The sequence below is a fragment of the Periophthalmus magnuspinnatus genome, chromosome 24, assembly GCF_009829125.3.
Source record: "Periophthalmus magnuspinnatus isolate fPerMag1 chromosome 24, fPerMag1.2.pri, whole genome shotgun sequence".
Taxonomy (NCBI): domain Eukaryota; kingdom Metazoa; phylum Chordata; class Actinopteri; order Gobiiformes; family Gobiidae; genus Periophthalmus; species Periophthalmus magnuspinnatus.
The window spans coordinates 16,432,039-16,456,970 of NC_047149.1; the positions used below are offsets into that span (position 1 = coordinate 16,432,039).

At 39.1% G+C, this 24,932-nt stretch overlaps 2 protein-coding genes across 4 annotated transcripts; both read right to left on the minus strand.

Moving 5' to 3' along the window:
• Positions 1–5,303: 5,303 nt before the first annotated feature.
• fez2b (fasciculation and elongation protein zeta 2b) lies at positions 5,304–14,389 on the minus strand. Of its 3 annotated transcripts, XM_033990784.2 has the most exons (10): positions 13,934–14,360; positions 11,895–12,003; positions 11,628–11,744; positions 11,048–11,189; positions 9,872–9,999; positions 9,405–9,554; positions 8,771–8,846; positions 8,579–8,644; positions 8,398–8,423; positions 7,240–7,650 (listed from the first exon to the last, which is right to left on the minus strand). In XM_033990784.2, exons 1-9 carry the CDS (start codon positions 14,248–14,250, stop codon positions 8,413–8,415), a joined length of 1,116 nt encoding a protein of 371 aa, XP_033846675.1. In that variant the 5' UTR covers positions 14,251–14,360; the 3' UTR covers positions 7,240–7,650; positions 8,398–8,412. The 3 variants fall into 3 exon arrangements, with proteins under 3 accessions (XP_033846674.1, XP_033846675.1, XP_055088183.1); XM_033990783.2 differs by lacking the exon at positions 8,398–8,423 and having other exon boundaries at positions 5,304–7,650; positions 13,934–14,389; XM_055232208.1 differs by lacking the exons at positions 7,240–7,650; positions 8,398–8,423; positions 8,579–8,644; positions 8,771–8,846 and adding an exon at positions 9,062–9,214 and having other exon boundaries at positions 13,934–14,361.
• A 536-nt stretch (positions 14,390–14,925) lies between these two features.
• Positions 14,926–24,726, minus strand: LOC117392653 (WD repeat-containing protein 26). Its single transcript, XM_033990771.2, has 14 exons — positions 24,017–24,726; positions 22,277–22,376; positions 21,656–21,712; positions 21,126–21,262; positions 20,780–20,877; positions 20,466–20,622; positions 20,255–20,393; positions 19,842–19,982; positions 19,495–19,614; positions 19,188–19,333; positions 18,773–18,851; positions 18,565–18,694; positions 18,291–18,485; positions 14,926–18,184 (listed from the first exon to the last, which is right to left on the minus strand). Exons 1-14 carry the CDS (start codon positions 24,304–24,306, stop codon positions 18,159–18,161), a joined length of 1,815 nt encoding a protein of 604 aa, XP_033846662.1. The 5' UTR covers positions 24,307–24,726; the 3' UTR covers positions 14,926–18,158.
• Positions 24,727–24,932: the final 206 nt, after the last annotated feature.

A 24,932-nucleotide genomic window follows, 5' to 3' on the forward strand; every position in this document is an offset into this window, starting at 1 on the left:
AACACTTCATAACCAATTCATTACGGCCTAGTAAGTGGATTTGCTGTGCTGTCTGACGATGGACTCCAAGTCAGGGCCATTATGGCACTTGGATCCCTTCAGAGCTCAGTTGGATGGAGATTTATAATTAACAACCATAATGTAATGAAGTCTAGCAGTGGCTCCAGGGACAGTTACATAGTCGTCATCTCAGTGCTGAGGGCTGATAGAGAAGCCAGACATGTCCACTCATCGTCATAGAGAGGGCCCTGCCTGTTTGGTTTATAGCATTTTTAATAGCCTACACTATTTTCAGAAAGAGACAGAGCAAGGAACTATTCTCAAATAGTTTTCAAAGATGATGAAATAGATGATAATTGAGGAGGTGCAAAATTAGTGCCATAATAGCCTAAAAGTAACTTTATTACTCAATCAGAAATTAGGACTATAGAATTTATGATTTTGCTGAGAATAAAACATTTTTTTTCGTTTTTACTGCCAGTGAACATAATAGCCTGTGAATGACCATAACTTATGCTTATTAATTACTATTGATTTATTTCAAAACCAGTGCATTTTCTTGGCCTGAAATTGAAACAGCTCTTTACCTGTAGCCCATGAGGAGAGGTAGGTTGCTTTGTTCTGTTGTCAGTACGTTTTTCTCTCAGTTTCTGCACAATCTTCATTTGTGTCTGCAAACACTAGATAGACAGAAAACATAGATTTAAAGAAGCATTTATGCGCCTTTAGCCTAATAGCTTAGCTTACCATAAATATGTATGCAACTAGCCGCCTAGCCTAGAAGATGTAAGTGCGTCTAATTTTACAATGTAGCACTAGAAAAATTAGCAAAAATGTGTCAATGAAAATATCATCATACAACATAACTCCTCCTATTCAGCTGATGACTGTCTCACATGGGCTAAATCACTCCAAAGCATTAGGCCTAGTTGAAATAAAAGATTGGCCTGCTGCAGCGGTCACTCTAGTTATCACTACACTACACATCTTGTAGGCCATTGACTACTTACATAATAGGCCATCAAGTATTTATACACATGCCCTCTGTTGACTGTTATTCATTGTTAGGCATAGGCGCTATTGACAAAAATTCTATATTAATATTTTATTTTGGTTTCTTTAAATCAGCTCGTTCTGCAGCAGTTTGAGATTGCCTTTTCAATAGATACCCGATATTCACATTTTGCATATCTTCTGTGCAGTATTTTCTGATATAGGCCTATTACTCACAGTTACTCCAATAAGTTATTGTCTTAGATGGATGTAGTAGTAGTAGTAGTAGAGTAGTAGTAGTAGTAGTAGTAGTAGTAGTAGTAGTAGTAGTAGTAGTAGTTGTTGTTGTTGTTGTTGTTGTTGTTGTTGTTGTTGTTGTTGTTGTTGTTGTTGTTGTTGTTGTTGTTGTTGTTGTTGTTGTTGTTGTTGTTGTTGTTGTTGTTGTATCTCCAGAACACACAGCACTGACTGGGAGCAGAATGAAAAGAGTCCCGAGGTGGACCCCTGAGGTGCTTCACAGTGAAGCCTATCAGGGCATTTGGACAGTGCAGTTTTTTCATCACATCAGTCTTGTGTAAGTGAGTTAGAGATCCTGAGTGAAACGTCTCTGTGTGTCTGCCTAAATGAGTTAGTATGTGTCTAGTACGGCAGCACACGGGCAGCAGGTGATGGATGAGGCCCTGTGGAGATGAGCTGTAAAAACGGCTGATTCTGGCACTCAAGGGTGAGATCATTTCCTCAATAAAAACGCATTGTCTCGAATCATCAAGGCTAGATATGAATGTTGATTAGGTTATTAGACAAATGGGAGTTGATTGTAATAATAAAAAAGTAGGACATCTTATAGTAACAATAAAAATCATGACCCAGGGATTATCCTGTTGCCCCCTTCTTAAAGGTCTGTGTATCAAAATGGTAGTTATTACATTGCCCTGAAATGAACTTTGTAGTTTGAATATCCTCACACATATTCAAATTGATGGGTTCTTTTGGTGGTTAAATTAGCAATAAATAAATAAATAAATAAATAAATAGCATAAGCAATAAATAGTTGTAGTGGTTCTTGTAAAGTAGCCTAGCTGTAGACTTAGTTATAGTGTAGTAAGAGTTGTCATAGTAGTAGGCCATGCACTTCTAGGTCTATGTGCTCTTTTAATGTTGAAGTGGGCATAGTTGTAAAATAATTGTAATAATACCTTTAGTAGATTTTTAGTAAACCTGTAGTAATTGATGTAAGTAGTCGTACTCTGCAAAGGCCTATGTTTATTTTTACCCGAATGGTAATAGTTGAAGCAGCATTATTTACTTCATCTTCTAACTTGCTGAAACAATTCAAAGATATATTCTCCTAATGAAGAAATAAAAAGGACCCTTTGTGGATAATCTCCCTTCTCCAGTGGTAGTTCGACGTATAAAAGTTTTATTGCATCCTGCAGCAGTGACACAGACACACTCACAAACTGTTACTAAATCTGCTGCTGCTCCTCTGGCCTGTCATCTCCAATCACACCACTGGGGCTGACAGACAACTGTAAACTGTACAGTTAGAGGTGCCCTGGAACTGAGCAACAGTTTAAAATGAGCATTTGGTACTTTCTTTTCTAACTCTGAATAATTCAGTTTGACCAATCATTATCATTATAGAACATGTATCCTAATGCTTGTAAAATGTAGGCTACTAATTAGGTTTAAATAAGAATCTGGAATAGACAATAGGTTTTCAGCTGTAAATAAAAGAAGTGAGTTAGCTTTTGCAGTCACATTTGCTGTACTGCCTCCACTAGCCTACAATTGATAACATTCACAAACAAGAACAAGGAATATTTTTTGCCTTTTAAGTACAACATAGTTACTATCTACTGCCATCTTGTGGTAAGACTGGGACATAGCATTATTCAGGCCATTCCAAAATTGGTTTTCACAGATATATCCACACATGAATATGCAAATACATTTTATTTATATGAATTACTTGTTAAAAGCCCAAAAACAGCCCAATGGCCACATTTTGTTTGGGAATGAGAAACCCCTTTAGGTCATGTTCAATTAGTTTAAATCACTTTTGTTTATGTACAGACTCACATTTGATTTTTAAACTACTACTGTTTTTGTTTTCATCACTGTAGAGTTTTAGTAATTAAGTGTGAAATGGCCTCTTCAGGTGAAGTGAAATGGGACACCTGGCTGTTACCATAGCACTGTCGAGGACAGGCAAAGGCTCATGGGACATCAGATTGTCAGATTATTCCACAGATCGACAGGTGGTGGACCATTTTCATATCTTTACTTTTGAGGAATTTATTTTTCAACAAGAAGCTGCAAGGGCATTTTGGATCTTTTTTAATAATTTTTTTTCTTGTAGTGGACATTTCTGTACTGGAGTCTGCAGAGTCTGAGGTGTAAAATATTGATGGTGCGACAGGTGTGTTTCTGGAGCAGGTCTGGGGCCTTCTGATCCATGTATCACAAAACAAGGGGCTGCCAGCACCCCCATCCCCGGCCCAACCACGGACCTCAGCACTGGTGAGTCTTTCTGTTAAACCACCAACAAGTAAACCTCTTGGTCACTGATTCTCAATGTTATTGTTACTTGTCCAGGTTCAGATCAGTTATTGTGACCCAGAAATTCTTTAGACAGCCACAGAATTAATCTGAATTGTTGAAATGTGGTTGGATAATCAGCCTTATCTGCAGGATTAAAAGTAGGGCATACAGACATTGTATGCTGTTGTTGTTGTTATCTTATGTGATCTACTTTCACTCATGCTATTTCTCTGTATAACTACACATGAAAAAGACACACAATTGTGAGGCCCAAATATCTTCTATATAGTGGCTTACAATGTGAATGTTATTGTTTGTGTCCCACAGTTGCAGCAGTTGCCACTCCTCCGGGGACAGGAGGAGGGGAGCGAGGGGTGGCTGGGGCACAGGCTGACACTCCAGTCCACAAGGAGCTGTGGTTCATTGTTGTTATGGCAGCCATCGCCCTGTTGGTTCTAGCCATTATCATTGCTCTTGTACTGAATAAGGTGTGTTCAAAAACATTGAAATGAATGCTTGATTTTGACTCAAAGAAATGTTATTATTGAGTCTTACATTGTTGCACTAGGCCCTGAATAAGCCCCCCTTCAGCAGAGAGAGGCCCCCGCTGGTGGCAGTAACCATGGAAAAGAGGAGCCCCATGGCAGTGTACCCGCCCAGCAACTCTATGTTGGTGAGCCAGGAGTAGAAAGAGACAGTCTACTCTATTTGTGGCCTGGCCTGTTTGGTAATGTGTCTAACTGTAGTGCAGTCAAGTGTTATTACGTCTGCCACTGAAATGTAATGGTGACCTCCACTCCAACTGTATATTTACACAGGTCAATGCTATGATACCTCTTGTGTGGACTTATAAATGTATCTTTTTTCAGTTTGACACAGTGCCTGACACAACTGCCTTCTCCAACAGTGTTACACTCAAAGGCTTCACCCTAAAGATAGAGGTACAAAAAACATATGGACCTGACTATGAACATGTTACTGACAGTACCGTGTTTGTCCACCAGGAGGTAATAGAAGGCAAATGTGAGGAGGACCTGTCACATGGTGAACTGGGGATCTTGAGCGTGAACTCACTGAGGCGCAGTGTGAGTCAAGTGATGGATGGAAAGTCTCTGACAGGAGACAGTGAAGTGTGGGACCCTAACATCTCCGGCCATGACAGTGGGATGGTGAGGGACCCCAAAAATGTATGCCAAATGCATGCAAAAGCCCGGGAGCTTGGTTTGTTTCTAAATGTTAATCTGTTGGTTTTATTTTTCAGTTTATGGACGATGAAGAGTTTGTAGACACTATCAAAGGCTTCAGTACAGTGAAAAAGGAGCACACCATGTTCACTGATACTAACCTGTAACCGGGGAAGGACCTTTGAACTCAAGGGATTTTAACAAATTCTGTAAATCCATATAAAATGTTAATTGGAGATGACTTGAAGATTTGCATGTCTGTCACAAAAACCAAAGCTCTGAAGAAGAACTATGATTGATTGATGAACTTGATACCATTATTTATATATATTTGTTTTTTTGTATTTTATTAAAAAAATGTACACTACTGTAAAAGAATTATTATCAGTATCAGTAATATTCACATATAAACAACATATAGCATTTTAAGTCAAAACCCCTGTATATCTTCTTGGCAGAGATCTTACCATATGTGCCATTTATCTGTTTGCCTTTTCCAGTCTGATTTAATATCTTTAGTTACACTGCATGTAAAAGGTAATTCAAATATTGTTTTGATATACAATAAAGTACAGTCCTTGCAAGGTCTTCACAGTTTTTATTTGAAATGAGTTGAAATGCGGGCACAAACATTGGTACCATTACATGTCAATAACAAGGTTATAAAACAAACATTTACATAATAAATTAATGTACTGTGGTACCACATGATGAGACAGTAAACATAAAACCCCTTCACCGGGGGATGACAAGTATTAAAAACAAAAGGTTGTCGGTTCAATGTACAAAATGATCAGGCATTTTCAAAGGAGGCCTTGTCTCCTGGCTTGTTATGATAAAAATATAAATCTTTAAATTGTCATGACTCTTGTTGATATGTTACATCCTAAACACCTTTCAATGACATTCAATGGACTGCAACCAAATAGTAAGATATGCATATTTAGTGTCATTTATTTTAATCCATTTAAAAATTTTGTTACTTATATTTTCCCTTTTTTTTATTAAATTTCGACCATTACTACAACATGCTTTCATCCCTTTTTTGGTTGATTCAAACACTAATTTTGTTTCCAACTGTAAAGTGCATGCAGCTCATGCTAGTTTTCAATGCTCAGTGCTGGCAACATTAGAAATAACCGCTACATACAGTATAATAATGCACCAATATTGATGCATGTCTGTCCATTGTAACAGATCAAAATAAACCACTGGAACCACTTCTGTATAATTCCATATCCAGCATCTTTACATTCCCTTTTCCATCATATGATTAAATTACTAATGATTAAATAACTTATTAGTGTAAATGTTATGTCTAGTATCACAGCAAACAACTATTCAAGTTTGAGGCGTATCCATTTCACTGCTATAGCTATTACTTTACTAGAACTACAAGAGTACATTTTGCTTGATAATATTAATATTGTAATGAGCCGATATTTTGTTTTTAGTTCAGAGTTAACGCCTTTTGTTGATATTGTAACTGTTTATTTGCTGTTTATGTAACTGCTTTTGTATGTGACACTTTGTTGCTATGCTGACAAGTTGATTTGAAGGTTCGATTCCTCAGTAACTGATCTGTATTGGAGACCCGCTTTAGGAATCGAGTCTGCTGTTTTGGTGTGGGTTACAGCCTACAGTAGCCCTACAGTAGAAATTCAGCATAACAACCAAGTGTCACATACAAAAGCAGTTACATTAACAACAACAACACATAAACAGTTACAAGAACAACAAAAGGTGTCAACTCTGAACTAAACACAAAATATCAGATGATTACAATACCGCTTTTGAGTCTATGCAGCTAGATGGTAAATATATGTCTCTGTTTGACACTATAACACTGATGGAGGTACCTGAGATCTACTCTAGACCTGACCTTGTGTGGAGCACCTGTGTTAGCTGGTGAGCTACAAAGTAAAGGAGACATGCATTTTATATGTACTGCTATGATGTTAAATTCATTATGTATTAGTCTTTTGATGTTAATGTAAATTGTATGGAAGCTCTTAAATCTCGATACATTATTTTCTAAACCATCAAGACAGACAAAGCAAGCAAGATGTACAACCACTAATAGCTTCACTACATGAGAAAGACATCAACTAAAAGCCAATACCAGAAATGTGCACAATATCAAGATGAGGGAAAGTACAAGCTAGCTAAACCACGATAAAATGAGATGGCTTTAAACAGACTAGCATGAGGTATTACATGTAAAAAGAGGGAGTGAGTGAATGGGAAGAATCTCTAGGCATAATATACAGATGAGTGGTGAAAGCTGTTAATGAAAGAGGTCTATAAACCCAATTCAAAAATATATCATTTGTTCACTCAGCAAGTCTTTCAGTTTAGTTTCCCTTTTCAAAAACTACAAACTGTGCAATTTGTATACAAAATATTTCATTACAACATTCCGGCAAAAAGCAGAGATCAAGTGTCATTCTTAAATCAACATGCAACAATTAAAGGGCTTGCTCTTCGGTTCTTTCATTCTTGTTAAATAAATACATGCCATCAACTGACTCCCAGAAGGGATGTGGTCAAGCATAAAGTACCAAGATGCAAATGCGTTCAGTTTACAAAATAAACCTGCCTCTTAGCCAGAAAAGCTTGTTAAAATTGCCTAAGATAATGCTAGATTTAAAATTATTTAGGAAAATACTTGAGCTAATACTGATTACTGGCATCACTGTGCAGATTTTATAAGAATATATCAATCAGGCATTAAAAAGTTAAAAGGTATCAGCTAAAATAATCTTTTAGTTAAAAATAAATGAGCTTTAAAATGCCACAAGTGAAACATTGGTTTAATTGGAAGGCCGGGATTTTGAGTTCATTTTGGGTAATACCAGAATCCTCAGTGATGTTCCTTTGAGGTGCTGGAAACAGGAGGTGGGTCCGAGGCTTTACGTTGGACACAGAACTGTGGAGACACAAACTATAATGTCACAGGAGCAGTGATTTAGTATTTTATTAACAAACTACAGCATAGGAGATGAGGAACTGTGCAAACTATAGGCGAGGGGTGAATCAGGAAGTGCTGCTACAAACTGGAGAGAGAAGAAAATGTACAAACGCGTGTCAATAATTTGCCTTTTTCCAAATTTTTAAAGAAAGTTACATAAAGTCATTATTTCTTATTTCTAAATTAACACATTTCAAAAGCCCAGCTAGCTACAATTGAATTAGGACTAGATATTCCATAATGAGTTTGTGGTCACATGTTGCAGGTTAATGTATTAAACAGATCAAACAGCAAGTAGTTCAGTGGCCCTTATTGTCATTTGCTGGTTGCAGACTGTTAAGATAATAACATACGACCCAGCATCTTCCAGTCCTCTGTTAAGTACAAATATACAAATTTGGCATAGTAAACAAAAAGTCAATGTGGCTCATCTTTGCTCCATAGTACAATGTAGAACTGCATACATGCCCCACAAGAAGTCATTATGAGTTATTGACACATGTCTGTACAGTGCGACAAGATACATATGTTTTAAGAAGAGTTTGACAGTGGCACAAGAGCTACAGAGAAAAGTGAGAGAGGGAAGGCCCCCACTGTGAGGAAAGAAGGTGCTTCTATTGAGGAAAATGAAAAGGACAAAGAGGTGTTTCAGACAGGGCTGAAAGAGAAGAGAGGTCTGTGTTAAAGTGTTTGAGCCTCACAAACCTGTTTCCGCCGCTCTCAAACCAGAGCTAGCAGAGGACAGCACAGACAGAAGACAAGGGACAGGTAAGAAGTGGAAAAAGACCCATTACTTAACATAGAAGAGTGAGTAAAGATTCATATTTGTGCTGGTGAATGCTTGCTTTGAGATACTATTTTCATCTAATATAAAAAGTGTATTTACCTTTGAGGATGTAGTCTGTTAGAAGAGCTGGAACCTTTTCACTATCGTCTCTCATGGCTTGAAGAACTGGGGAAAAATTACTGTCAACTTAGGGATGATATTTCCATGTATACAATAACTAACACAGCATATTACCGCATATTACAAACAGTTACAATTACTGTGTTACATATTGCCCTTTAATTTACCCACTTTTTGTCAGAATTTGAAGGTCTTCAACAGAGGGTGCACCAGCCTTCTTCTCATAAGGGATCACTGTTGTCAGATACTGAAGGAGAGAAGATAATGAAAGTTTTTTTTATAAGTAAAATGGTAGGTTGATTTTGCGTCAATTTGCAAATGATATCCATGCAAAACAGACAGCAAATAATCAAAATAAAGCTAACATGATGGTGATTAAACTGAAATAAAAAAATATATTTAAAAATAGCAATGCTGTGTAAATCAAACAAAATGTTTTGGCACCAAATGTATCTGAAAAAAAAATTAAATGTGGTGAAAGAAAGAAATTTTTAAAAGTGGAGAAACATGAGTGCAGAGAAGAAAGAGGGGCACCTGCTTGTCCCCTCCTGTGTTGCCAAAAGTTTGACGGATGCCATTTTGAATAGCATTGGAGAGTCCTTCTATGGTGAGATGCTACAACAAGTGAAAGGAGGCAGAGGCAAAGAGTAGAAATATATTTAAATGCTTCTGTGTTTAAAAGGGAGAGTAAATCTGAGAGTGAACCCAAGTCTGTGAAAAAATGCAGTCTTCATGCATTATTCTACAGTGCTCTGCGTTAAGATCCATGCACTGAATAGTGTTTGTAACTACATGTTTTTCTCACCGTGCCGGGGATATGTGTGCTAGCTATTCTCTGTCCATTGGGTCCAGTGGTGACTGTACTTCGAATCTTCTTCCTCTTGCGTAGCAGATCCCGGTGCTCCTTTTGTCTGTTCTGGACATCGATCAGCAGGGATATGAAACTGTTCTTTACCTGCAGACAATAAAACGTGGATGAGTCATTGTGAAAGAAAGGGTAAAAGCATTAAATTAACTTAAATTACAATTGGTAATTACTTGACTGGTTTTAACTGAGGTAATTTACAGTAGATCTGGAGAAGGATGTTTTTAGCAATAAACATCTACAACTGAATAAATAGAAGAGAGCCAAGTTTAATGCCATATTTTGGTACATTCCAGAACTGGTAATAACACAAGTGAGAGGCAGACCCCCCCCCCCCCTTTTGCACTATGCTCCTTAATCCCAAACTCAATCCCAATCCAAAAGCACTTGAGAGATGCTTGGAGTACCTCTTTCTCATAGTCCAACTCATCTCGAAGGGCCAGTGCCTGGATGAGCTCCTCACTGAAGCGGCGAATGGTCGACTCCACCTCCTCCAGAGTCTCAGTGAGCTCTGACACTGACAGCTGTCGCAACCCTGACAGTGTGTGGGCACAGCAGAGAATGAATGACACATTGTTTTTTGGCCTATTAGCAATAATGTAATATTTATAATGCAAATATAGGCACTACTGGTGTCAAACTTATAGTACTTTATTTCTTGTTTGGTTCAAGTTAAAATTGTTGAATGTGAGGCAGGAAAATTCTTAAAAGGGATTTATTGCAGCTGAAATATTTTACAAATGAACAGTTCTGAAGTGGATTTGAACCGAGGAAATTATTGTTTATTCAGGAGTTTAACATATACCTATTGAAGAATTAATCTGAGTGTTTCTCTCTAGTCATTTGTTTCTCATATCTGATTCTCAATGAGGATAAATATCCATAATACATTTGGAACCCTGCCCATCTTAAGGTCAACAGTCAGCAGTACAAACAGAAATATTGCCATGTAGTTGATTATGTAACATGTAAGAGCATCGCAAGTGCTGTCATTTTTTAAACCACATACATACTTACATAACAATGTAAGTCAAGTCATGTGCAAATGTGTGCAGCCTTTATCACGTTCTGGCCCCTGTGGCCTTTTACACTTCACTGACTGATTTAGAGGAGTCGCAGTGGAGTGAAAATAGAACAATGACAATCACAAGCTCCAAAAAAAGCAGCTAGAACTCTATTAATAGTGTCCTAAACAATGTGAAAAGAGCAGAATTTCCTATTTGATGGTAAAGGTAAGTGCAGGGACATTTTTTTAAGATCTGCCACACTATAATTTTCTTTCAAATAGATTTAATGAAGAGCATCATCTAAATCTTTCAGTTAGTGTCAAATAGCCAAAATCATATAGCCAAAACTGTGCTGTGTCGTGGTCCCCCCATTGTGAACATCACACAGGGGCCCTCTAAAAATATTTTACACTGAAAAAAAAGCAAAGTTTTTTCCTTAAAAGTATATGTTACAACAATACATTCCTATGGGCTTTATACAAATATAGACAGATATAAACAAATATCTTCCGTTGATTTATTTATTTAAATGATGAGTCTGACTACTTGCTATATTATGTGTTCACTGTAACTCACGGTCCTCATAGCTGGTGTTGGAGCCTGAGCGTCGGAGCCCCTGTAGATCCTGTGAGAGCATGGACAGGTCTGAGTGGGACGGACTCTCATCATCCTCCGGGTCTGGGGACTCCTGCATCATCTCCTCAATCTCCTCTATCACCTGAACAAAAAAGAGGCCAGAGTTCAAATGTGTTTCTCAAATTAAAGACAGGAAAACTAATATTTGTATGAGTGGTGGTCACCCATCCATTCACAACAACACCAGAACATTTCTATTTGCGTTGCATGTGCCAATTTAAACTTAGCATCAATTCGCTACACCACTCTAATAAAAGTCTTCGCCCATGATAACAGGAAATGAAAGTGCGATTGAAAAAACAAGAAAAGGACAAAGAATATATCAGCTACTCATATAATAATTGGTGGATAGGGCTAAATGTAGACAACTGGGAAGAAAGCAGGAGTTTTATGCTAGAGATATTAAAACTTGAACTAAGCTAGTGTAGAATGATATTGAAATATTATAAGCAGCCTTCTTCATCTTTCAACATTTTCAGTATCCTCACAAAAAAATCCCAGTCCCAGAGTTTGGGGGCACCTGTTCAGCTGTGAAGAGGGGCTCGTCACTGATGCTGGAGACAATAATAGAGTGCATGTCCATTTGCTCCCTCAGGTCCTCATCATCAGACAGGTCTAAAGACTGGTTATCTAGTTTCTGTTCATTTAAGAAAAAGATGAGAAGAAGGTTAACCTCCATTTGGTGCAGAGGAACTAACTGGTTAATTGTATATCTTAATGAGAATGCACTGAATCTAATCACAATAATTAGACTTGAGTCACACTTATGAATGCTCTTGTGCATTACCTCTGGCTCAATGAGGTTAAGGGTGGGCAGATGCAGGGAGCGAGTGTGCGATGTCTTCCAGTCCACTGGCATCACGTTGCCATAGTTATCTGTGAGTGCATTCCACACCCTAAAAAAATAATGAGAAGTGGCCTCAGTCATATCAATATACACAGACATGATGGTGTTAAAAGCAAAGCAGAAGTTGTTATATCTCAGGAGATAAGAGAAAAAGTCTGTTTCCTTCAGATTAACATTGATGAAGCATGAACATCATTTTCTTGCCATTCTTGCCATTGCTTTTGCATTCACTTTGTACACTGTCTTGTACACATGATTTAGAGCAAAAGGTAGGTCTTATGCTTTTTGTTAGTATGTCAAAAAGGAAACTGAAATATATGACACACATAAAACATATTGCAAAGTTTACAATGAGACATGTTGAGGAGCAACAGAATGATGCTGAAGCAGACGGCAGCACAGATTCTGTCAACCACAAATTTACAGAAAAACTGTGAAACATGATTTTGTCACTTTATGACACACACACACAGATGTCATTTGGTCTAAAAAAAATACATTTAGTATTTTAGTGGTGATGTCATGAATATTAGTACTGCACTGTACACTTTAAGGTTTACTTCAGACATAATAAATTGCATCCTTAACATCCAAATGTTAACACGTGTTGTTCTACCTCCTGCCTCCTCTGATCAGTGAGCCGAGGAGGGATGCTGTGAACCCATGTGTCACATTGACTCTACATCGTGATCTTATGCACACATGCGTACACACACACACACACAGTCAGACTAATGTTTATGTAACCTCCATGTTTCTCCCTGAAGGGGTCACACACGGCTTAGGAGCAGGGGGCCGTGGTGCTGAGCTAAAAAGGGCAACAATGACTGGCAAAGAATAATATATTTTGTCCTCCAAACTGATACTGTCCCGGGCACATAAGAGGCTGCCAAAAACACAATTTCATTTGGCTTCACTTAAAGCTTTAAAGCTTTAAAACTAAAGCTGAAAGGATTTAAAACAAATACTTTTTTTGGTTGGCTAATCACATCTGGGTGATAATAAATTACATCTTCTAGTGTACAACTCAATTAACCTCATTAACTGAGTACTCTTTAATGAGTTTGAACATTCCCATATTCTAGTATTTCTTATGATCTCCTGGCTTTTTACTTAGCAAACTTGTTAATCAAGGCACGTTAAATTAAGTGTGGTCTGCCAAAAAAGACTCCTCTTTTGGCTGCAGGCTGCTTTCCAGTATTTTGTTCAGCTTTCTCAGCCTTTCCAGATCCTTTATTTCTTGAGAGCTTGGATAACTCTGTATGACAGTGTGGTCAGTTATGTACGTTGCCATAGAAACTAACAATTCAAAACAAAATATTATATTGTGTATGGATGAAAGTCCTCAAAATGTAACAATTAAACTGGATGTCGAAATTGGTGAATATTGGTAGAAGAGGAAGACCATTTTTATACCAGGAGGAAGGTGACTCATGCACTGTAATGTAAGTTGAACATTTTGCAACATGGATACTAATTTATAACATTTATGTGGCAAAAGGCAATGAGTACGGTAATAACTTGTGTCCCAGGAAATGTCAAGCATATCCACGAAACCACTAAAGACCAGAACAAATGAGAACAGCAAATAGTAATGCAATCCACAGCATAATTTGTCAATCTCAGCAATCAGGAATTCCTATGCAACATTTGCTAACGTGGCAGGCGGGACCCACCTACCAAGACGGAAAAAATATTAACCCCTCAAAACATCTAGCAAAGTAGAAAGTAATAGTATACATCTAATTTGTCAATCACTGCTACAACACAGATGCACTAGCAGTAGCTTTGACATCCCAATTATAGCTAATGTAACAAATTCAATACTGCAATATAACAAGAATAAGACAAGTAAAACAACTGTCTCAAAAGGTAAACAGGGCTACAGTGAGATTTGGCTAGCTGGAGATGCTACTATGACTAGCAAAGACTAAAAAGTTACAGCTAGCTTAGCATAATGTTAAAATAATAACACTCACTCGTCATCTTTCAGATAGTTGTCTTCCGTAATGGGCTTGATGGGCGCTATGTTTTCTGTGGTTGTGTTGTAATTTCGGAAACACACGGTCAGTTTCTCGTCAAAATCGTGTACCAGATCTTCCATTGATTTAAAGCTGCATATCTCCCCGCAGAAGCTGTTGTCTAGGTCGGAGAAATCGTCTAGGCCCGAGGAGGTGGTAGTGGAGTCGGTCACATTGGAGTTGAGTTGGTCGAGCTGATTATCGGACTCCTGAAACGGCTTAAACTCGTTAAAATCTTGCCAGTCCTCATCGAAATGGGCTAACGGAGCCGCCATGCCTGCCTAAGGGAGCCGGGGGCAGCCTATGTGCCCCTCTCCTTGGTTGAAATCGCTCTGTTTTCGGCTTCCAGACAGACACTGGCGGAGACGGAGAGAAACAGGGCAGCGCCGTCGAGGGAGGGATGGGCTCTGCGTCATGACGTAAACACGTAATCACGCCCTTTTCAGTGGGAGCAAAACAAACCCAGGTCAGAGCTTCTTTGTTCAAAAATAATAATGGTACCACTTTATATATTAACTACACCCTGATTATTCTTAATACCATTAACAAACACAAATAGTTTATTTGATTTAGGGTTAGGATTTAGGGTTAGGGTATTAATTAAGTAGTTACAAAGGTTGATGATTTACTAATTTACTTACTCATGAATAATTAAGTATTTGTTCATGCGTTATTAAGATTAAATAATAATAGAAATAAAAATCTTTATAGCTGGTTAGTGTGAGCCACATCAAAGTTGCTGCTGATTTCTGGGGAAAAAAAACACCTCATTCCATGTGATCTTATTATGAGTTTATTGCCTGGCCAGGCAACAGTAGGAGGGACTGACTGGTCAGGCAAATAAGATAATGCATATATGTGCATTGGACACAATGGATAAATCTGAATGTTTTGAAAGCTGTTGTTAAGTTAACATCTAGTAGTTAAAAATGTATAGTCAACAACACAGGTTAATTAAAATAATGTTATTTTATTGGCAATTTGTGTCATTCCTAATTTTGGCATTGAATATTCCAGTCATGTCTGCTTTCAAGCTTTCAAAATGTAATGGAATTATTCATTGCATTTTGTTTCTATTTAACAGACATTTTCAGTCAGTTTGTATGCTCTGGGGTGGGGTAACCATTCTGTTATTACCATAGACACCTATGATTTTCCTGCTCTATGAACTGTCCATGGACCATTGTTAAAACCCTGAATGATTTATTGAAAATATGCATACATAACACTTCCTACACAATACAAAACAGTACAATCACTTGTAATTAACACATTGTGAACGAAAAACCCCACACAGGTCCCCGGCCCTCCCTCGCCCCAGAAACTTAGAGATGCTACAGTCAGCCCTTTTTAACCACCACCCCTACCCACCATCACAACCTCAGAAAATAAGACAATTAAATCAGAAAGTCAAAAGAACAGCTTTGACACCAGCTTGCATACAGACATAGCATTTGCCACCAACAGATGTCTGATGGGCTAAACCAAAGATCTTGTTTAATTTTTGTATGATTAACCAGTTTGCTGACATGTTGTGTGGCATGGAAGGAGTCCATTCAGCTTTCCAGGCGTGGAGATACAATTGTGTATTTGCTGAGTGAAACAAGTAGCCTATAGGAAAAAGCACTATATGCCTCAATGCTTTGGCTTCAATCAAGTTTGAAAGTAGCAATTGCCAATCAATAAAGACTCACCAAAGTATTTCATTCAGGTACACAGACATGCAAAAAGTACATCTTCACATGGAGGAAACTCTTAAAGGCGAGGGGTGGATAGTTTAGACCTGATTGTACCTAACACTTTTTCAAAACTCACCACACACCTTTTGGCATGGTTGTGACTGTGCATATTTATTTAGTTACTAATTGCAGTGGATAAGACATAAGTTAACAAAATGAAACAAACAAACAAAAAAAACAAACAAAAAAAACATAAGAGGATTATAAAAGAATAAAAAAATGAAGAGTCCAAATGTCTGGTTATATTTTAATATGATTATACAGGGATAGACGCCAAACAAAAATGATATAATGTCAACAAAAAAAATTAAGTAACAAAAATTCAATAAAAACAGACAGAAAAGCACAGTTTTAACATTTTACTGTATATCAGTCTGTAGCAAATAGTTATGACATACCCTGAAATAGGGAGGAAGAAAGCTTTGAATGGTTCACTGACCACTGAGTAACGTGGCTGCACAGCGAGGGGTGTACTGCTGAGTTTCTCTAAGCTCCAAGAGGCAGCTGTGCCCGACATGTACATGGACTTCAATGTACAGTCTACATGAATGTTGGCTACTGCCCTGGTGCATAGACGCATGGTGAGGGCTCAGCTCCTTTACTGATCACCTGTCTGGTATTACGTCTTGCCAATACAAGCTTTTAAGCCATGAGAATGGCCAAAATGGCAACCATAGGTCTGCTAGGCAATGAACCTTATGGTTGATTTTTGCAGCAGGTGCGAGAGTGGAGGTTCACTCAAAGTGCAGAGGGGGTGTCATATATAACAATGGTTTGTGTTCAATCACATGAACAGAAAGGCAGTCCGTGTGTATTATATTTGAATTGCAACGACACTCCCAAAACGTGGTGGGATCAGCGTATGGTTCTGGCTATTGGTACCTCTCCTTTCTAGGGCTGTGCTAACTACTTATTCAATAATTACAATCCTCAAATCATCATATGAAATGACCCTTTGCAAATAACACAACACTCCACAGCTTTTTCAAACATGCCTCACTCAAATTGCTTAGAAATCATCACTTTGTTTTCCCACAATTATTTTGCCATGCCAATAACTCAGTGCCATTTGAATGCCACGTGGTTAGGAAGGAAAAAATGTAAAATTAAAGCCCCAGATATATTAAAAAAAAGAAGTTTCCTTTTACAAAATGGCTCTCAAGTATTCTTTGTTCCACAGATAGAGGTCCCTATGGGGCTTTGGATAACTTAGAATTAGTTTAAAATCCTCTTTCATTTTACTATGGGATTAGGGGCATAAGAAAGGAGGTGGAGCAAAACTCTTCTGCTGGTGTGAACTAAACACACATACAAAACACGCATCTATGGACACAAATGTCAAATCTCATAACATGCGTAACAGCTCTCATCATTCACACACACACATGCACGCACACACACACACACACACAGAGGAGATAGCAGTCAGCAGTGTGCAATAGAGCTGCACTTTCACATCTGTGAGCTTGTCTTTTGTGGAGAAAGGTCATAGTATGTGTTTTGACAGCGGTTAGTCCATCTCTCCAACATAAGACTCTCTACATGTTGATATGTGAACTGTCAATAACTGTCCTTTCTCCTCATAGGCAGATGTAATGGAGTTGTGCGGTAGCTAGCTCAACAGAGGGACTGGGGGCTGCCAGTTGTAACATTACAGCAATGTCCTTGTTAGGAGTTAAATAAGGGAATAAAAAGTTCCTAATCATGAGAAACACAAAGTCGAATCTCCACGCTAAAGTTTTCCACGGGCACTACTTGAGCTAAGATTCACCTTTAAATGAAAATAATGCTATGATGAGTATTGTAAAAAAATCCCAACATTTAGCATAGCCATTTTGTGGTCGTCAGTTGGTCGGTCGGTGTTCTTTTCATGGAGTATGCCTCCCGTAGATCAATAGCGAAGATAAGCAAGAAAAGGGGGAACTAGTAAAACATACATAGAAGAGTTGCTTTGACCCCCTTTGCCCCACTCCCCCCAAAACACCCCACTCATGTCAATGGAGACATTATACAGGTACGTGCAAGACACACAGGCAGACAGGTGTAGTCCAATCAGAAGAGGACTGGCCTGCAGTGTCTGTCTGGAGGCATCACTCAATGTGCTCCAAATTCAAGGTGGATGTGAGTTTTTCAGGGATTTTCACAAGGATGACACTCGGTTGTAGCCATACAACAAGATGAGGGAGAAGTGATTACTTGAAGAACACCAGTGCCTGATAACTGGTTTTCCATTTCTCTGGATCAGAAGAACATGTCACTTCTGCTGTTTGATGTACGCCCTCCTTGGTTGGTTATGGTATTCTGTTGTATCCTCGTGTTTGCATTTGTTTAATCTTCGCTAGATTTGGGGTCGTGGTAGATTTTTCTTACTCAGGTAAGTTTCCTCTCTATTGTGGGATTCTTGAATCTGTAGTTAGAGATGTCGTCTGCTTAATTAGTGACCATCAACTGTCCATATTACTGCAGTGTTCTGTGGAGGGACAGGACCAAGAAGTTTAAAACATTCTGCAAACCAGACATATCAAGTACACAGAAATAACGTATTAAGACTGTGTGGGGATGGAAATGAGAATTACCGTTGAGTCCATCAGCTTCCTGTGTTTCAAGAAAGGGTGCAGGACCCCATACGCGGACTGTGCCATCATCTGAGGCTGAAGCCATGAGTCCGGGGACTGCCGGGTTCCAGCTCACACAATTAACAGTGCGTGTGTGGCCTGTGAGCTCTGCAATGGGCAGTTCTCCACGTCTGTGCCAGATGTACACTTTGTGATCTAGTATAAATATCAAAAGGGTAAATTGTAACTGGGTTAACTATAAAAATAAATGATACATAGTGGTTGTAAAACATACCTTCACTGCCACTGGCTATGAAGTCTTCATTGTGTCCTCCAAAACAGGAGTGGATGGTATAGAAGCCCTGGGTTACACCTTGGTATTTTCTCACCAGCACCCGGTCTTGAAGGTCCCACAGGTGGACTCCCTATCATAAAAAGATGCATTTGTCTTAATTTTGTTTAGGCTTATATAAAATGAGACAAACAATATGCTGAGTTATTACCTGAGTTGCTACATTTAACAAAGCTAATCTTCCATTCTTTGAAACAGTAAAAGACATGATAGGGTGGTCCTCCTGCACTCTGTAAAGACATGTACATAAACCATGAGAAATAAAACAAGCACCTTTAGTTCCTCTGATTGTCAGTCAAGCCAACATTTTACCATATTTGTATGTACTATGTATGTTTCTAATTGTCAAGTTGTCAAGTTATGCCAATCCAATTGGTTCATACAATTTCATTTGTAACCACCAACTGGCAGGCCATTTAGAATTGCTTCTTTTAGTCAAAACCTTACCAAACTAAAAAAGACCTGTTTCATGCACTCTTGATTCCATGGTTTTATCATAGTCTTTGACCACCAGTCTGTGAAAACCATTCAAATGTATGTAGATTAGACTTGTTTTTGTTGCTTACATGTTTCTGTCTGTAAGGTCCTCAAAGTTGTACCCTCGGATTCGTTGGTGAGTGTCTGAGGCCAGCACGGTCCTGCCGTCACCCAGACACCACAGGCACTGCACTCTCACGCCCTCCCAAGAGTCCAACAAGTTACCATCCAGGTCCTGACAAAGTAAATATGCTTTAATGCCACAGTTCAGACAGAACCAAGTGTCGAACCATAAAACACTACAACCAAAAATACTAATGTGTTACATTATGTTATCATTTGCTTTAAAAAAAAACCATCAAGATCCCATTATCTTACAGTTTATGGAGCACTTACACACTGATAAAACTGTCCCCTCTGTCCTCCTGTCACAAAACGTTTTCCATCAGGGTTCCAGGCCACGCTGGTCAAACTGTCTTCATGGGACTGAGACATCTTAGTCCGTAGCTCCCCCGTCTGGTCACCAAACAGGTCGACAGAAAGAAGAGAAAAACAAAACACCGTGTGGGGGAAGGGAAGAAGGGAAGTAAATATGGGGGAGGGAAGGAGAGGTCATTGAGTACATCCCCATCACCAGTCGATTCTATCAAGGCTCCAGGTGGAGTTTGTGTTTGCTGCACTGGGATGGAATGACTAGGACTTTAACATAAAGGAAACTCTGTACATAGAAGTGAATGTCCCACCTGAACATTCCAGAGCCACAGCTCAGAGCAGTCATCCGGTCCACAGGCGATCAGGTACATGTCATCTGGACTCCAGGCTAAATAGGACACACCGTATGCATGTCCTTCAAGAGTCCGCAGGAGCTTCAGTTGGTGGCTCTCCTAAACACATTTTTAATGAATTGTGAAAATGCAAACAACTGGCAAGTACTAATATCAGTACAAGGTGAACAACCCCCGGCAGCACTCCAAGCTAGATTTTGCCCAGTCTGCATGACAACTGAATTTTACACTGTGAATGTGTGAAGGGAATAAAGAAAAAGCACAGCATCCCAGGTGTATTTCAGTTAGATACCGTTTGTTCCTGTGTGGTTTTACTTTCCACTGAAAAACACTCAATCCATAATAAATAATAAGTAATTTTGTAAACTTACTGGATCCACTTGCCAAATTATGACAGTGGTGTCTTTTGAGCCAGTTGCAAGTTTTGTGCCATCGTTTGAGAATTTGCAGAACCATACTTCATTACAGTGCTCTGTAAGAATCTGTTGGGTGTAACAGGGGAACTGTTTCCTGTAAAACATAGAAAGTATAAACAATAAGGTAATATGAAAATGTTGATAAAATGACAGGGTGCGTACAAACCTGCTGCAAACATGATCTAGAAGGAGTGACACTGAGTCGAGGCTATTGTCCAGCTTGGTGTTGTGGTAAAGACAGCGATCTCTCTGTAGCTCTACTGCTTGTTTTAGAAGTGTCTGTAGCCTCCGAGGAGGCAGCATTACAGATGGTGGAAGGTACGCTGGAAAGAAATACAAGAGTAATGGTACAACCGAACGCTTGTCAATCAAACACTTTTATTGGCCACAATCAAATAAGCCCCACCAAGTAATACAAGCTATTAAGTCAGCAGAGAGACACTCTACTAAAGCACAAAAGAACTTTTGCAAACTTCTTACTTTGTAATTTGTCCAAGAGTCGAGACCGTGAGGCAGTGCCTTTGCCCTCCCATTCAGCCTTAGCTCTCAGATCCTCTGCATGACTACACATGAGGTAACTGCAAGAAATAATTAATTTGATGATTAAAACCAACTCAAAAGTAAGCATTTTTTACAAAACAACATTGTGTACATAATGTGGCAAGTTCTAAACACACATTAAATGTAGTTGGAAGCCAGCTAAGAATTCTGTAGTAAAACCTGTACACTTAAAATTTAGACCTGGTTTATGGGTAATATCTCCATTTCATGTGGGATTGGCCCACTAATTACACTATTCTGAGGAAAATAAGGCCTGTAACCATACCCGCTGAGGACATGGATGCGGTCTGTGTTGTATTTGAGCGGTGTCAACTCTCCTCTCAGGACCTGAAGAGCCTCAAGGACTTTACCATCTTCAAGATACTCCAGGTATTTCTGCTGCAGCAACAGGAACTTCATTCGCTAAAAAGAGATACAGACCAGAGCAGGCTTATGATGAGGGTGTGTAAAAACATTGATGAGAATAATGGGGATAGTAAAACAATTTACAAACTTTAACAGAAAACCCAAACAAACAGCATCAAGGTGTAACAATGATAGAAAATCAGTTTAAAACCTTTACATTTTCTGAACCAAAACAGCAAAAATATGTTCATGACACAATGGCAATTACAACTGCACAGCTGCTCACTGATAATTCCCAATAGAATTATTTTCAGATATAGAATTTTTCTATTGTATGGGCAGCAGCAGGTCAGTGCAATTCAACATCATTCTAGATTGTCCTAGAGCGTCACCTCTGGATCTAGCTATAACACAACTCATTTTGTTTCAGGTTTGGGCAAAAGAGCTTACCACAATAGCGTTTGGAGAATGCATCAGTGCCCTCAGTTCATTGAGATCATTCTCAGCCTGCACCAAAACAAAAGGGGGGAGGTAGAGGGGGAGACAAGAGACACAAATGATTAACTCAGCAGTTTCTACATGATATGAACAACACAGACCGCATAAAGTGTCATGCCATTGCATTAACTGTAACTCATCAAAAATAATATGACAAGTCTATAAATGAAAGAAACTGCACTGGTATAGGAAGAATCATCAACCATTTTTAAACACATTTTCAGGTGTCCTACTGTAACCATAAAACATGGATATCATGCAGTCTAACATGTAACTCATGGATTATAATTCTTCTCCATGATATCAAAGACCACTTTCAGCTTATCACTATCCTGTGTGTGGTTCTGCCTCAGACATTTCCCCTAAACCATAAGACCAAAGTACATCTCCTTTCCCTTGGTTTTATTTGGCTGAAAATTTAGGATGGAACTAAAGAATCTAGTTAATAAAGCATAATGTTTGATTGTGTGCCAGCAGCACAAAAATTAATGATTCAATTGATTATTAAGTTCCACTGTGCTGTAGTAGAGATAGTAAAATCTAACACCCGCAAATGGTGAATGAAGCACTCACCTTGTCCCACTCCCCCTCCATGACATGATTGCGGAATTTAGTGGCAGAAGGATGTTCGAGTCTGCATCCTGACTCCTGCATCAGCAGGTCCACTGTCTGACTGCAAACACAGTGACAAGGTAATGTTAGATTATTCATATTCAGATGTAACATAGTTCCTTTGTGACAATGGAGTTTATGCAAACTTATTCAATTAAGCCAAGTTCAGGAAGTGAATTAGGTCAAGTCATTGATACAATATGTTTTAAACTAATCAGTCCAAGACTTAATGATCACATAAGAAGTTTAATCCGCATTTATTTGCCTTGTTTACAGAGCATCATAACCTGAGCTTTCACTGCAGCTACCATTAACCTGTTAAGGATGAACTAACCATCTGTCCACGTAGCACCCCTGTGTTAAACACTCACACAGGGTCCAAGGATAAAGGCTGAATAATCTTCAGGGATAGAGCTGAAACCTCTCGCATTATGACATCATTCTTGTGTATCAATGGAGTGGCGCAGCACCTTTGTGTTTGCCTCTCATCCAGCTGCACTGTCTCGGTGCATTTCCCTCAGCTCAAATGCTGAGGCCTTGTTTCATAAAAGGCAAAATGATAAAAAGCCCGTAGCTCACACTGTGTAAACACAGCGCTATTAAGCTGTCTATATAGTGTCTTGTAATGGCAGCTATACCTTCTCAGTGGACACCAAAAGGATGTCTCGCTTTAAGGCAGTAGCAACGGCCCTTTGGAGAAGAGAGTATGCTACTTGAAAAGCCTACTGTGCTATAATTAGATTCAAATACAGAATTTCAATCTAAAACAGCTGGGAGAAGGCGCATTCCTCAGCCGCCATGAAACCAGCGCATTCTGTTCACCACAACATTAACATCATTACAATAATAAAGACGTTGTTTCGTTAAAACAGAGACGATAGTTATTTTAGATAATGATCATTGCAGACACAAGAAATCTATCTGTAAAACAAATGTAGTTGATTCAAATGACAGCTGTAGATGTGTACAGAGTGCACTCCTGAACTAACCAGGTCGGTTTTTATAACCATGCTTCTTATTATAACACGATGGCTGACATATCCACGTTCCTCCCACTTTATTCTGCACAAACCCTGCTTTTATTGAGGCTGTCAAAATGGAAAGCTACAAAAAAGCACAACAGAAAGCTGCCAATCCGCATATTACGTTTTTGACGCAAGATTGATACAAATCAGTCTATTTTAACACATCTATTCAATAATTATTACAAATGTTAATTAAGAGATAAATCAGTTCGTCTTGTACTCATAATTATGCTTCTGTATTCTATTCGGGTTTTCTTTGAACTACTAGATGATGTAATGGTTTTATGAGAGCGAAATCTTTTAACATGCAGTCAACAGCTAAAGAAAAGCTATATGTAAAACTACAACATAAGTGTCTTGTACGTGGAGCTTTTATTAAAGCATATTGATTTTATATTAGGACAAATCGCCACAGCGTACACTTGTGCTGTTAGCTCCCAGGCTAAGTGTTATTGTGCAAGATGGACCCCTTCTTTCTACCAAAGCCGAGCTCACAGGCTAAAACTACCCCATCCCCCCATGTTTGTGTCTGTCAAGCATACTAACAGCGTTTTACCAGCTGCCATTTCGAACATCCCTTCGAAATAACAGTCTTTTGATAATACTTATCTCGTTTATTGTCAATATTGTGTTGGGTGCTAGGGGTTTCCTCGAGTGACACAGAGAATAAACTTACTTTAGCCCTAATCCGTTGAGATGTTGTCCTATTAATCGAATGACATCTTCCTCCGCCTGTGTTAAGCGTTTCTTCTTTTTAAGTTCTGAATTTGAAGCCGTGGTGCCTGCCAACGAGCCCGAACCGGGACCCGTGGAAGCCCCATTGCTGGTACCGACGCTATTCCCGTTGTCCGTGCTGGAGAGGAGCCCATTGGAGTGGCCAGCCGAAGAAGACTCCCCATTTTGTGCGCTATTTAGGCAGGAAATATCTCCGGATTCTTGTCCCTGTCCTGCCCCGTTTGCCTGCATACTGCTGCTAAGATTGTTGACAATACTTCGGTTAAAGTGGATGGCAGAGGTGGCTTGAGAGTGGGTAGCAAGTCCTAAGACAACTCCAGTTAGGCCTGTTACAACTGCTGAAGCCCCGGGCTCTCCTGCTCCCTCCGCCGCCGAGGCTCGGTGCTTCTTCCGCGGGGGCGGTGACGCTCCACCGGTGTCCGAGTCGGAGGAGGAGGAAGCGGAGGCCAGAGTTTCCTCACCGAGAGCGGCCGTGGTTAGCAGCCGACGGAGCTCCGGGTGGGAAAAGGACGTCTAGCTTCCAGATTGAAGGCTTGGTTGTCGGACTCAGAGAGAACTGTCAGTTAATGCCCGTTTTTGTTGTTGTTTCTCAAAACAGCTGCAGCTCTAATGGAGTCCTGACGCACTGACGTAACCGGAAATTCCTACACTACCAAGCTTCCGGGTAGAGTTATAATCCGTAGGCGGTGCATTAAAATTTACTTATGATAATAATTTACTCTGCTGTCAGTGACATTGGTATAATCACTCTTATTTCATATGACACCAGAAAATAAAATCTAATTCAGTAATATAGGCTATTAATAGGTTTTCCAACCATAGGATATGTCAACACACACTTATGAATAAAATTTTGC